At 41.0% G+C, this 13,819-nt stretch overlaps 1 protein-coding gene and 1 long non-coding RNA gene across 10 annotated transcripts in view; one reads left to right on the top strand and one right to left on the bottom strand.

Annotated features, from left to right (window-relative positions):
• The window catches only part of LOC134546932 (uncharacterized), a 23,804-nt gene extending 11,253 nt beyond the window's left edge, over nt 1–12,551 (top strand). For 5 of the 6 annotated variants that reach the window (XR_010079310.1, XR_010079308.1, XR_010079307.1 and 2 more), the window contains exons 3-6: nt 8,635–8,708; nt 9,036–9,138; nt 11,280–11,370; nt 11,827–12,551. This is a non-coding gene — a long non-coding RNA (uncharacterized LOC134546932). The remainder of the gene's footprint in view (nt 1–8,634; nt 8,709–9,035; nt 9,139–11,279; nt 11,371–11,826) is intronic. The other variant, XR_010079309.1, reaches the window with a different exon arrangement.
• The window catches only part of ARFGEF3 (ARFGEF family member 3), an 87,366-nt gene continuing 73,927 nt past the window's right edge, over nt 381–13,819 (bottom strand). For all 4 annotated transcript variants that reach the window (XM_063390279.1, XM_063390278.1, XM_063390277.1 and 1 more), the window contains 3 exons: nt 12,558–12,688; nt 8,551–9,781; nt 381–7,548 (listed from right to left, as the gene is read on the bottom strand). In XM_063390279.1, coding sequence (XP_063246349.1) covers nt 7,357–7,548; nt 8,551–9,781; nt 12,558–12,688 — 1,554 coding nt within the window. In that variant the 3' untranslated portion in view covers nt 381–7,356. The remainder of the gene's footprint in view (nt 7,549–8,550; nt 9,782–12,557; nt 12,689–13,819) is intronic.

The raw sequence follows: 13,819 nt of genomic DNA on the forward strand, positions 1-13,819 counted from the left end.
TCTGGTTTATGACAGAGAGCTCTGACAAACCTATCTCTAATGAAATAAGAGCCAACAGTATTCTCCTCAGTTACATGGAGAGAAAAATGTTTCACCTGTCTAGATGCGTCAAAATTCTGCACACTAGCTACTTGTACCTGTAACTATCTCACTAACTTCATCCTTCTCCACCCCACAAACCCAGACTCTGGCAAGAAGTGCTGTAGGAGTAATTTGTCAGTGTTTAGATCTCAATTCCCATCAAAAACACATAGCAGTTCAGAGTGATTAAATTCCCAAGGTCATCCACGAAAACTGCAGTTCCTGCTAGTACATACCAAGAGTATTTCAGGCCCTTTCTCTGCTCTGTTCCTTTACTTCATCATGAAGTGTACAATAACTTTCATTAGACAAAACCAAAGCATAATTTATTTTGCATTTGCATCTTTATTCTACAACACAAGCAACATAAATAGTTTATACTTTTTGTTTTAAAATATTTCCATTTCAGAATTCAGTCAGAATAAAATATACACAAAATACAGTTTGCAAGCCAGCTGACAGTGACTGCCCAACCACTGGACACCCAAGGACCATACAAAGCTAGCGGCACAACAGGACATGGTGGACATGGGGAAGGGCTCTTCTAAAGAAGAGCAGAAAGGTAGAGGGAGGAAACACGGAAAAGACCAAGGAATTGCAGATAGGTATGAACTCAGCAGAAGGTAAACCCAATGTAAGCACTTGTTTGACAAGGTAATTTATAGTTTCTCTTAAGAAGTACTATTGCCTCCACCTGAATATACAGCTAGAGAGATTAAGTCCTGGGAATCATGTTTTGTGGTAAAATGCTTCCTCTGGCAGCCATCATAATGGAAATAAAATTTGATTTTTTATTTTATTTATTTTTTTAAAATTTTCAAACAGAAAAGACTTAGATCTTTGGTGAAATGGAGTGTCCACTCCCTTTGGCTTGCTTTCAGTTCTGGTTGGAGGGCCCATAGACGTATGTTTGCAGTCTCACAAAAATGATAAAAGGGGAGAAGGGGAAAAGAGGCAGAGAAGAGAAAGTGGGGGGAACTGAAAGAAGGTTCTTGCTGTTATCATTGCACACCTTCAACCTCTTGCTCCCATCTGCTCTAGCAAATAGTGTGTACTACAGGGCTTTGTCACCACCATGCTCTGCCATTCCTGGCTGTTCTCCCTTTGATATCGAGTCATGTCTTCCTCTGCAGAGTGGGGGGCACAGCCTGATTGTGGAGGAGATATTTGTCCCTTGCTTGAACCTGTGTACCTGTGCCTGTCTGCCAGCTCAGCTCTCTCACTGCAGCTTGCTGCTTTGTAGAAGTGTGGCACTTCACCACAGCCCAGATGGACCAAATGCATGGACAGGAAACAGGGCTCAGATGCGCCATGGGGGTCAGACAAAATTTATCAAAGTACATAAACTACCTTTTGAAAAGTGGGATGTTGGAGTAAAAGGATTGAATAGATCCTGTTGCCATGTTTCTTATCCAAAAATGCATTCCATAAACTTGGCTCCCTGATTCAATGTGGCAGTGTAGACTATGAAAACCTCAACTTGTGATTTTGCCAGAAATTGGAATTTGAGGGATCTGGTTCCACAGGCGAGCTCATTATTGCATTAATCCAGGATCATACAGTGTAGCTCCACTAATATCCACAGAATTAGGGCATTTCTTCTTCCCTCTGCTTTTAGTTTTCAGCTTGGAAACCTCTCAGCACTAAGTGAAAAGACTGATGCACACTTAGGCCATGTGTGTTTTAGTTTTTCCTTTTTAAAAAGCCAGCACTGCATGTTTGGCCAAAATTGTTTGTTTAGTATCATATTAGTTAATGTCACATATAAAGTATGTGTTCTGAGGGGAATTAGTGGAAATGACTTCTTCCTTGCAGTTGTACAACTTCTGGAGTCCCAGGCATGTTGCTGGTGAGGGATGCTGAGACCGTTTGGTGATATCCCTGTAGAAGCTCCGCTCAAATTAGGGAGGCTCAGTGAAGAGGGATCACTAGCTGCCACATGTTTTTATCTACATTGCATAACATCCAAAATTTGTGCTTCTGTGCAATGGTGAATTGGTCCTTTACACTAAAAGAAGAGAAACTTCTTTTGGTAAATTGATGGTATCATGTTACGTCTTTATCAATTGTGGAATGATCAGCAAAAAACCTGTTTCATGTCATATAGCACGATGAGCCCTGTACACAGGTCTTCCCATAAATTACTATGACTGGAGTAATGAGTAAATAGCCTGCTTAGACACCTTAGACATATCTTAGTATAAAAGTGGCGGGGGCGGAAAGGGAAGCACTTCACTTTTTTTGTGAATTAAAAACAATTTAGCACTGAGAAATAGCATTTCTAGAATGGACTGCTGAAGGTGACAATAGCCAAACCATAGGCACCATTTCTCAACAGGCTTCTATACAGATGAGCTAGGTAAAAAAAGAAATCACTTTGGCTTGCTCGATCTGTGCAAAAGTGAGGGTTCTACTTATGCAGTACGGTGTTGTGTGGGACTATGTGCTGGTTCCCGTGAATTTCTCAAGCAGGAGGTGTATGGAGGGCAGCAGCAGAGAGGGTGACATAAAGGACTTTACAGGACTTGCCCTTTCCTGAGAACTTATCAACCCGTATGTAGGGATTGAAGGATTCAAGGACTGAGTCCTGAGTATTAAAGATCCCTAGCTACCTGACTTCCACTGGTTTCGACAGCTTCAGCACTTTGAGCATGGGCCCAAGCTGTGAAGAAAGGTACAAAGTGCAGGCAGCACATGGAGCTGGACTCTACTTTCTAACTTGTTTGTCACTCAGTTCCATGCCAGTGCTGTGCTGGGCTCTGCAGTGTTGATACCAACACTGAGATGTGCTGTATAAAGTACAGGCAAAGATTGCATATGGTACTTAGAGGTGGGGATTTTATCTTTGGTGAATGAGGATTTGTTAGTGTATTTTTACATAAAGGTCTAAGTTTTAAACAAAACTTGAAGCTCAAACTGAAAGGGAAAGCACCTTACAAGTCACAAGTGTAAACTGGGCTTAGCCTTGACATGAACAAGCTACAGTGCAGAGGGCTTAAATTTTCCATCTGTGATGAGGCAAAAGCTGTGTTGCCTGTGCTGGGAGTTGTACAAGGAAAGTATTGCACAGGTCTGTGCAAATATTTTCCTAATAATTCTTTCTATATGGTAAATTAAGTCAGTTACTCTCAAATGAGTGTTTATCCCTAGGAGAGTATTAAATCTGCATTTTAACAACATAAACGCATGAAAGCATGCTAACCAAGAGATGGTGGTAATTCAATGGCTGCTGAATGTTCAGAAAAGGTACAGAATAACTGTGTTAACCATTGCTGGTGTGACACAAATACATAACACAGCAGATAAGCATATTACTAATGTAGACAGCTCTCAGAAAATATGCTAAATGCCCAGAATATGGCAGTGATTGGAGCTACAGGTATCTGTTCATACACACACATGTCAATCATCTCATATGACTGCATATGTTCACAGTGCAAAATGAAGTGCAAACATATGCGATGACCTGAGACCATGTAAGCTGGGGTCAAACCCTGCCCCTGTTCTGTAGGAAAAGGATTGCTTTCCTGCTTTTCTCAGCTTTAAATATTTGCACAGTGATGAGCTATTTCATGTGCTTAAAGGTAGTTGATGCTGGGCAGCAGCAACTTTCGCTGTTAGCAACTGCCTACAAGATTTTAAAATGAGATGTCTTTGCCTCTGCTGGCTGCAGTGGCCCTGAAGAGGGCAGTGTGAACTAGATAAAGGCAGCAGAGGTGCAGCTCTGGTACCTGAGAAGGATGTCAAGCTACCACATCTTTTTTAAAGCATTTCAGTTGAGTAAAATTCACTGGGCAATCATTTTTAAAAATAACTAGCCAGTTCAACTAAAAAAATCAAACCCAACTCCTAGAAAAATTTATGTGACAAAAAAATTAAGGGCAAGAAAAGAGAAGAATGTGGTCATTAACCAAGGCAAAGAAAAAGAGCAAGCTAAGGCTGTAATGCAGAGACTGGTTTGCTCAAGGTTCAGATGTTTGGTTCAACAGTAAAGCTGCCACTATGTTGCCATGGATGAGGTTACAGAGCTAACAGTAAGGACTGGAATGGGACACACTTGTGAATACACATGTGGATATAAGGACTACTACTGCTTCTGACTGAGGAGCTTCCCCACTCACAAGGAGAAAGCAGAAAAGCTACTGGCATGGTCATGTACCTGGATTTGATTGGGGTGTGCAGTGTTGGGAATTCCCCTTCTGAGGCTTAGGACAGGGACTTTTCCTGGGACTGTTCTGGCAGACCTCTCCTTTGGGCTAAAACCTTGCTTTCTGAGGTCTGAAGGTATCGTGCTGGCAGTTGTGAGCCATGAAACAGGTCACACAGGCCCTATGAAATGGTGAATTCACATGTTTATTATTCTACTTCTTTGGGACTTACTGAGGTCTATAGCTAAACTAGCAGAAAAATTGCTGAGATTCTGATGAACCAACTAATTTTTTTATTTGTTTATGTTTTGAAGGTGCATCAGAAGGCTTCAGCTTCTGCATCTCATGGTTGTGGTTACTGAAGTGGCCATGGGCCACTCCTCTCACCTGGTTAGCATTTTATACACACAAAGAAAGGGAAGAGCAGCACATGCTGAACTTTGCTCTCCAAAGTCTGCTGCTTCAAATATTCCTTCTTCCCTCCTTCTAAGTTACATTCCTGGAATTACCCAAAGTTATTTAAGACCTTTTAGGGAGGGGTGTTAATGAGCAGAGGCACTGAGGGTGACAATGGGCACTTAGTGCATAATTTGAAGGACAAAGTTCAAAACAGGCCAACAGCAACATAGCAAATTTACTTGTCCTGTTTTCCAATGTGGTATTTGCAGTGTAAATAGTTAAAATTAAATTACATTTCAGGTCAAGATGGTGGCTAATCAGATAACACTAGGTTATAATATGTTCATGGCCTTGAGGGAGGTGGCGGTAATGGTATTGTCACTCCTAAAGCCTTTTTTTCTGATTTACAGAAGGATTTTGTATTGCAACCACAATGCAATCATGGTGTTTCCTAGATTCTAGGAACTTTTCTGTAGTCCTGAGTGATTTCACTAGTACTGCCATCAATTTTGTTTCCACTACATCATTTAGGAATTTGCTTTAGTTCTAGATCAGTATAACAAGGATCTACATCAATTCAGTGCATTTATAATTAAAACCATCAGAGTTGGCTGATTTGAATACAGTTTATTATTCTGATTTCTGCTGTTGCCTAATTAATGTACTGCTTTAAAGCAGTTCTATATAGATGCCAAATAAAATCTTTAACAAAAAATGTAACCACACTTTTACCATACCTAAAGATGTATAAGAAAAACATGGCAACAGAAATCAAACCATGCTACTATTCTCCCAGATAAAAAAGCATAATCTAACCTGTCCCTGAGGAAGTACTAGAACTGTTGGGGGAAAATTGACAATTGAAAACATTGTTAAATCAGTAATTCATAGAGTCAGTTTAGGCTGTAGAAAAGAGTTTTTTATGTTTTTTTATGTAAGAATTTTTATGTCCTTTAAACAATTTAGCAAAGGGAAGTTTTTAAAGAAAGGGAAACAGCATGACTGGCACTACAGAAAGTTATGGGACAAATACTCCCTGCACAAGACTAGCAGGTGACAAATGGGAAGCAGGCAATGCAGGGAAAAGGCAGGAAGATAGTATCAGACTCTTTGTAAACAAAGAACCTTGGGAGATGGCTGTTCAGGGGAGCTTCTTGGCTCCCTCTGTTTTGCCAGGTTTAAGATGCTAAAAGCAGTTAGTTGTGCAAAATCCAGGCCTTATATAAAGAGTTTTATATAACAGTTTTAGAATGCTTTGGAGCAGGGACTGAAGCTGTATATTTAGTTGGCATGCACATTTTAAAAGTCTCGGGAGAACAGCATTTAAAGGGTTACCCAAAATTAAAATCAACTCATTTTCAACAAGTTACCAACAAATCAACAAATGACATAGCATGGGAGTACAAGATGAAATGTCCCAAGGGCTCTGACATAACTTGTGCAGCAAGGTAACCCTTTGCTTTGTACAGTGTGAAAAGCATCACATATGCATCTGACAACACAATAGTCAATCCTCCCCCTTCTCCTTCCTCTTACTAATAACAGCAAATTGCAATAGTCCCAATAGGAGTGCTGCATGGAGGGGTGGATGTACCTCCATGAGGGTCTGTCCTTTTCTATTTACAGCAGCAGACAAGAAATGAGAAAGAAACAGGAAATATACCTCCCTTTCATACCATTTTCCATCTTGCTTCAGCTCCAAGTGGAGTGATAGACTACATTTAACAAAGGTGATAAGGGCATTCCTGGCTACAGCAGCTCTACATAAGCAAACATAAATTTCCAGTAGAATAATAGCTGCAGTGGTGCTTAAACTGGAACACTTTATCTCTACTCTGCTTAGTCGAATGCTGGATACTGGCACATGCTGGTATTTGCTGTGGTGGGTCTTCCCTACACCTTCCCAGGAAAGAGCAAAACAAATTTCCCTTTTGCCCTTAGAGGAAATTAGACATGTGGCAAAATGTTCAGCCGTAGGCATAGGTGAAGAGGCAGCCAGGGTGGTGTTGCAGAGAGGGCAGTTTGACAGTGCCATTTCTCTTCAAGCAATACGCCATAAGAGCAATGAAAGGATCAATAGTCTGTGCTTGGTTCACCCATTTTAGACCCAAGATTCTTTAGCTACTCCAAATGTGACTTCAGTGGCTCTTCTTGGAGCAAAATAAATTTCCATTTTCTCTAGTGAGAGACACATTTAGTTACTACAATAATCTTATTTGGCTATCCCTCTCATGACAATTTTTGAAGGGAAGATGTTACCTGAAAAAAACATCACCTTCTGAATTGTCCTATAGCCTCACCTTTCCACCGACTTGTGTTTATTTATTTATTTTCTAAGTTAAATAGGTTTACTGACCTGGTTTGACATCCACATGACAGTTGCACTCACAGCTAATTTCATGCATGAAGTTCTGTTGCAGTTTCTGGTGGCTCCCACTGCTGCAGATTTGAATTAAAACAAAGGCTATGAAATGTATCACTTCTGGTAGGAGCCTGACTTATGGACAGGTTCTGAGTTCTGGGCCATGCCAGATCCTCTAAACAGACCCATGCTTTGCCTCCTTTGCTAGTGTGAGTGAGGGACACACGATCTCAGGTGGATAGACAATATAAATCAACAAGTTCCTTGTCTCTTATCACCAACAAATAGGCAATTAATGAACCCCAAGTACTTCTTTGCTGTATACCTTGAATGTCTTCTGCCCTTGGCAACAGAGCACAGCTTGGTTTAAATGATGATATCATAAACTCGGCCCACTCTTCCCAGCCATTCCCGCACTGCCTGGCGGACACGGTTATCTGTCACGTGGCAAGTCAGCTGGCTGATACAGGGAAACACTGCTGGCTGCAGGGCTGTGAAAGTTTGGTCTGGCAGAGCCTGAATCTGGTTGAGAACTGTCAGCACCATGTTGGTCCATGCCTAAGAAGCAATTGGATTAAAAAAAAATCTTTAGAAGACCTTTCTAAATAGGTGAGCCCAGTGGTTGAGACAGAAGATAAGGTATCTGGTGGTTGCAGATTCATACAGAATCACAGAATCTATTAGGTTGGAAGAGACCTCCAGGATCATCCAACTCAACCCCAACCTCAACTAAACCATGGCACCAAGTGCCACATCTAGTCTCTCATTAAACACATCCAGAGGTGGTGAATCCACCCTCAGGTAGACCTCCCCAGGTAGACCATTCCAATACTTTATTACCCTTTCTGTAAAAAAACTTTTTCCTAATATCCAGCCTGTATTTTCCTTGGCGCAGCTTAAGAAAGCATGAAGCATGAGTCTGCTCATGAAGCAGACTGGGTAATGCCAGTATATTAATTTAATGTTCAGTGTGTCTTCCTAAATCATATTCAGTACTAAGTAATTATTTGACTTTTTATTATAGGTATCATGCTCATCCCTTCCTTTTTTTTGTCCCACAGTGAACAAAATCTATCTAATTTGATGCTTTCAGTGATTCATTCACTTGGACATACTAACAGCAAGCTTCTGTTTAGCAAAAGAACCCATTATTTTTCTCTGGAATTAAAAAAAACCCCATTCTTAAGCATAAAAACAGTGTGACAAGCAGCACGGAATTTTCAAAAGCCTTCAGTGGGCTACAGCCCACAGCAGTAAGCAACGAGTTCGCTGTAGGTTGTCAGTTCTCAGGATTAAGGGCAGCTTTGGCCCCAGTCATAAAAGCACTCTTGAAAGCTGAACTAGTATATGCCTGATGACACTTCCCTGAAGACTGACTTTCTTTTAAGAGGACAGAATCAGGTTTTTATTAATTCCAGCTCCTGAAAGATTCAGTCCTCACCACGAGGACTTCATTATATAATACAACATTTAACAAAAAGATTATAACAACATTAAAAAATGTATCAATATCTTTTTATTTATCATTGTTATTATTAGCCTTCTATAAGAATGTCCTACCTGTATCTGGGCCTCTGCATCCCTAATAGATATATTCAGGGAGCTGACTGTGGACCCTGAACGGGGTCTCTTCTCTTGTCTCAGGATCTCTGGACCAGCACTGAATGAATGCCTCATCTGACCTTGATCTAGAAGATGTTGTGGCCGCTGGAGTACAGGTGAGTCTGGTCCTCTTGAACCCAGAAGTTCCCCTTTCTTTTCCACTTTGACTTCTTTGGTGAAGGATGTCATGGCCTGTTGCTGCTTTCTCTTCTTGTACTCTGTCATAAACTTGGAGATGGTTTTGTCAGTGGCTATGGTGTAGATTTTGTTGCCAGCACTCTCCCACCATTCTTTTTTCTTGGTTTGCTCTTTTTTCTCTGGTTTAGGACTCAGGGGTGGGGGTAGCAGCAATATCTCTCCACTGCCTCCTCGAGGTGTCAAGCTCTCTCCCAACTGGTCCCTGATTTGACTTCTGTCATCTTCTGATGGTGTTTCCTTTCCAGATAGCCCTCCAGTTGATGGGGTGGAGGTTTCTGAGTGAAAAGATGGTAAAATGAAGAAAGAGTCACCTTTGAACACGGGAGGCTCCTCTACATTATTCTCCAGGTCCAGATGCATTTGGATGTAGTTGTTGCACAGTTCCATGCAGAGTTTGTGAAGCCGCTTGATCAGCCATCCCCAGTCTGCATTGCTGACAGGCTGGACACTCAAAGATGGGATTCGAGCTCTCCACTGCCTCTTCTCCTTCCCTCGGGGGGGACTGACCTGAGCAGTTTCTTCAAAAATGTCTTCATCTTCTGAAGAACACTGCTGTGATGAGTCTGTGCTTCTCTCATCATCTTCAAAGAGGATCTTTTTCACTTGCTCTGCAGTGATGTTCTCCTGGTTTGTCAGGATTGCACAAATCAAGGCGTGGAAGTAGATGTTGAAGCTCATTGCTGACTGGCGATACAAGTTGGCAGCTCCACTAATGCCAGACACTTTTTTTAACAAACACTTGAGCCCAGGTCTGGTGTCAAACTCTCGGGCTGTTCTGTAGGAGTCCAGGAGTAAGTCAAAGATGACAGCCAGGTTTTGCATGGAGATGTACCTGAGAAAACCAGCCAACTTGTTCTCTGGTACTTGTATTGCCACTTTCTCTTCCAAGTTAGAAGGGCCTTTCACAAATTCTTCCAGTAAGATGTCATATAAATTCTGGAGCAGCACTTGGTGGGACAGTAAGCTCACCACTATCGTCCTGAAAGGAATACTTGGTAAACCAAGCATAGGAAGGAAAAAACAATAGAATATTAAAATGGTGCATTGTGCTTTTACTAGGAATAAAAGCACACTCAGATACTTCAGCCTGCTATAACTGAGGAATTTATTAACATGAAAATTATTCCTCCACCAGCATGTCAGACAAACTTTATTTTGTCATGACAAATTGAGGCCAAAACTAGTTTATTACTCAGTTTCCATTTCCACTAATGCCCAGGAGTACTTCTTAAAAATAAACCATGAAGAGGTATCCAACCAATAATGAAACATGTACAGAAACATCAGCAGTGCAATGCAGCATGCAAAGAAGCTGAAGTCTGGCTGAAGACACATTTCACTGCTCCTAAGACTTCAACTTGAACACTGAGAGCCTAGCATGGAAATATGTATTCCTAACCCTATTCCTCACATATGGTACTGTGTGATTCTTAGCTGTGCTCCTCTTGGAGAGGTGCTGGGAGTTGTTTCAGCCCTCACTGATTTTTGATTTGCACAGGGGACACAGGAATGGCAAATGCCTCTGACCAAAGCTTTCAGGTCTTTCACCAGTAAATAAGACTGAGAGGCTTACAGGCAAGCAAGGCTTGGAAGAAAGAGAGGATTGTTCTTTGCTATCTCATTGATTTCAAATTATAAACTGTCAAACCTATCTTAAGGTCTTTTAAAAAGGTCTTTATGTAAAATTACAGGGAAATGTTTTAAATGGAGCTGATGCATGTAATAATACTGGATGCAATGGGTCCAGTTTTAATTAGCACAGCTATCAAGTAAGGAAGAGATTTTTCAGTTTGCTTACAATACTGAAGTTTTAGGTCTATGTCAAAACAAATCTTCATGTAACATGAGAAGTTCGGTTGCAGACCTTTGACATTTTTTGTTGCAAAAATTATTCCGCTTTCGTTAAACAACTTTCAAAAGTGTTTGGGAATACCAAGACAAAAAGTAAATATTATTTTTTTTGAGAAATCCCATTAAAACACAATTTTGAGAATACAACATCTTAAAAAATTCAGACAAAATTGTTCTTTGGTCACATTCCCTGGTCACATGGTAGGTCAGTTGCCTACCATGACACAACTGTCAGTGCTGACACATGAGAAAATTTAGTAGTCTTTTATTTGACAGTGACAAAAAGTTGATGATTAGCACATACAGTTGAGCTCTTTATGGGGAAGTAGTTTCCTGCTGTAAAAATCATTAGAGGCTCTGACTCAGAAAAGCTCTTAAGAGCATATACAAAGTTAAATGAGTGCTTGCAGTGATTTCAAGCAGCTAATCCTGTTCCAAAAGCAGGGTCAGGAATGAAGGAGATCTGCTTTCCTTGTAACAGCCAAAAAAGCAATTTACAAGGACAGTGTAAAGTACTGCTCAATCCCAAAAGAAACTGTAGAGAACTACAGGTGAAAACACAAAGCCAAAGCTGGTTAAGGATAGTATTTTCTTATTCTGCCCAAAGTTTCAAACTGAAATATATGATTATTTTTTAGGAAGAAGAAAAGCTCCCTTACCCCAGCTTCCTGTGAAACGATGCAGCATTAAGGAAACAAAACCAAAAGGGAGAAGTGAAACCCTGCTAAGGTTAAAGTAAAACTTTGGAAAGGCCACATTTACTATCATGCATGATTGCCATATTACTGCACTGCTGTAGCACATAATATGAAAACAGTGGCACAGTCAACTTGTGAGCTGTGTTTTGGTGAAAAAATGAACATTGCTGGGATAACACTTGGCTATGGGCATATACACCTTTAGCAGTTGGTTGGACAAAGCGCAGTGTGAGAGCATTCAGAGTTTGTATTAATTGCAAGCTTTATTTATTTGTTTAAAAGACAAGCAAAACCCTTGCTACCCCTACAAACACAGCCTGTTAGATTGTATGGCCTTATGTGCTGTGAGAGGTGAATATTCCAGACTTTTGGTTTGCATTCATAGTAACAAAAAGAATGACCTGCTAGCCTTTGGGTAAAATAGATATTTTCCTCTGTAAAGGAAGGGTTTAACCTGTAATCACAAGCTTTCTTTGTCTCTATGCAGGGCCCTGTTCTCTGATGGTGAGGCAACAGAGCACCTGCTCTTGGGGGAAAACTTCTGTTGAGCAGTGTAAGAACAGAGACATCTTGCATGACCTTCCTTCCTGTCCATCCAAAGAAGAAACATCACATTCTGGCTTCTTGCTCAAGCAATAGTTTAAACCTGAATGGTACAAAACCATGTTTGGTATCTCATAAAAGATATGCCATTACATACCTTGCAATACAAACACAAACCCTGAATGCAGAATTCTGATTCTTGGCCCAAATGATGGTACAGCAGTTACTTAAACAACCAAGTGCAAGCAAAAGGAAATATTCTCAGATTGTAATGCAAATAGGTGAGTCTCTCAGGTGGTAACATAACAGAAAGACTTCCACAAAAATAATGCGCCAAGCAAAAACAACGTTCCCTAGCTCAATGTTGACAGCTTTGCAGATTTGGATGTGGTCTCTTCAGCCTATAATGCCTCAGTTTATCCATTACCTTTTTCTACCTTCTTAACCAAGTAATACTGAATTTAAAAGACCCTAAGTAGAACAGACATTGCATTCTCCAGGTATCACTAAAAATGCAACAGCGTCACAAAACCTAATTTGATCACTGAATTTGTTTTTGTTGATGAGCCCTATGGAGAGGTATGATTTACCAGGCTCAGTTCACATCTCTCCCTGTGCAGCAATATTTTTATCTTGCTTTTAGTGACACAGTGTCTTCTTTGGAAAATATTTTACCTTCTCTGGTTATGCCCGTTTGGTTTCTTATCTGGTGGCAGGTCAATGATGAGCACACACGACTGGGCATGTTCAAACCCTTCCTTGTTACTAGGGGTTTTTGGGGAACACTGAGTCTCCAACATGAAGACCTAGAAAACAAGTTACATAAAAATAATCAGTTTAGCACTTGCAGTGGGTCTAGGGTTATGGGGGGAGAGGCTTGGAATAGGATTTCCTGCAGTGTGAAATATCTGTCATACAGAATTATTTTACAGTGATAGAGAGGTATCCCCCCAGCCAGACCTTTCCTGAAGGACGCTACTTTGGTAAAACAGCAATGGGCTACCTCCAGACATCCAGCAGGGTGCAGGGCAAAGGACAGACATATTTTTCTTTGAACCTGTATAAGGCATCACACCAAACCAAGCTTTCTGTTGTCTGTATGCTTCTATCTTGAAAGTATCAAATACAGTGGAGACAGGGACCTGTTTGCACAGTCAGCCAGTTGCACGGGAAAGGCTGGTTGTTAGAAGGATTATATTAGCCATGAAGATACAACAGACCTAATATGCAATCCTTTGGGGGTGTTTTGTGGTTTAACCACAGACAGCAACTAAGTACCAAGCAGCCATGAACTTACCACACCCCACACCCTATCCCTCTCAAGGATGGGGTGGGGAGAGGAATCAGGGAAAAAAAGATAAACCCCATGGGTTGATATAAGAACAGTTTAATAATTTAAATAAAAGAGAGTAATATCAACCACCACCACAAAAAGGAAGACAACAACAATAAAAAAACAAACCAAACCCAACAAAACCAAACAAAACCAGAAAACACCCTTGCACAGTACAGTTGCTCATCACCCAATGACTGATGCCGAGCCTGTTCCTGAGGAGCCCCTGCCAGACAACTCCCCTCATTTACATACTCAGGATGACACTCTATGGTATGGGATACGCCTCTGGCCAGTCTCCATCAGCTATCCCGGCCATGCTCCCCTCCAGGCTTCTCAAGCACCTCCTTACTGGCAGATGATGCAAAACTGAATGGCCCTTGACTTATTGTAAGCATTATTCGGCAACAACTAGAACATCAGTGTGCTATCAACTAAATTCAAACCACAGCACTGTACCAACTACTAGGAAGAAAATTAACTCCGTCCAAGCCAAAATCAGTTCAGTGGGAAACAGGGAAACAACTCTCAATTGCTGTGGTTTTGCTCTGTAGCTTCATAGTTGTGGCAAATCCTCACTGAGGACGACTCAGGAGTGCCACTG

Source organism: Prinia subflava, chromosome 2 (genome assembly GCF_021018805.1).
Source record: "Prinia subflava isolate CZ2003 ecotype Zambia chromosome 2, Cam_Psub_1.2, whole genome shotgun sequence".
In the NCBI taxonomy this organism is placed as follows: Eukaryota; Metazoa; Chordata; class Aves; order Passeriformes; family Cisticolidae; genus Prinia; species Prinia subflava.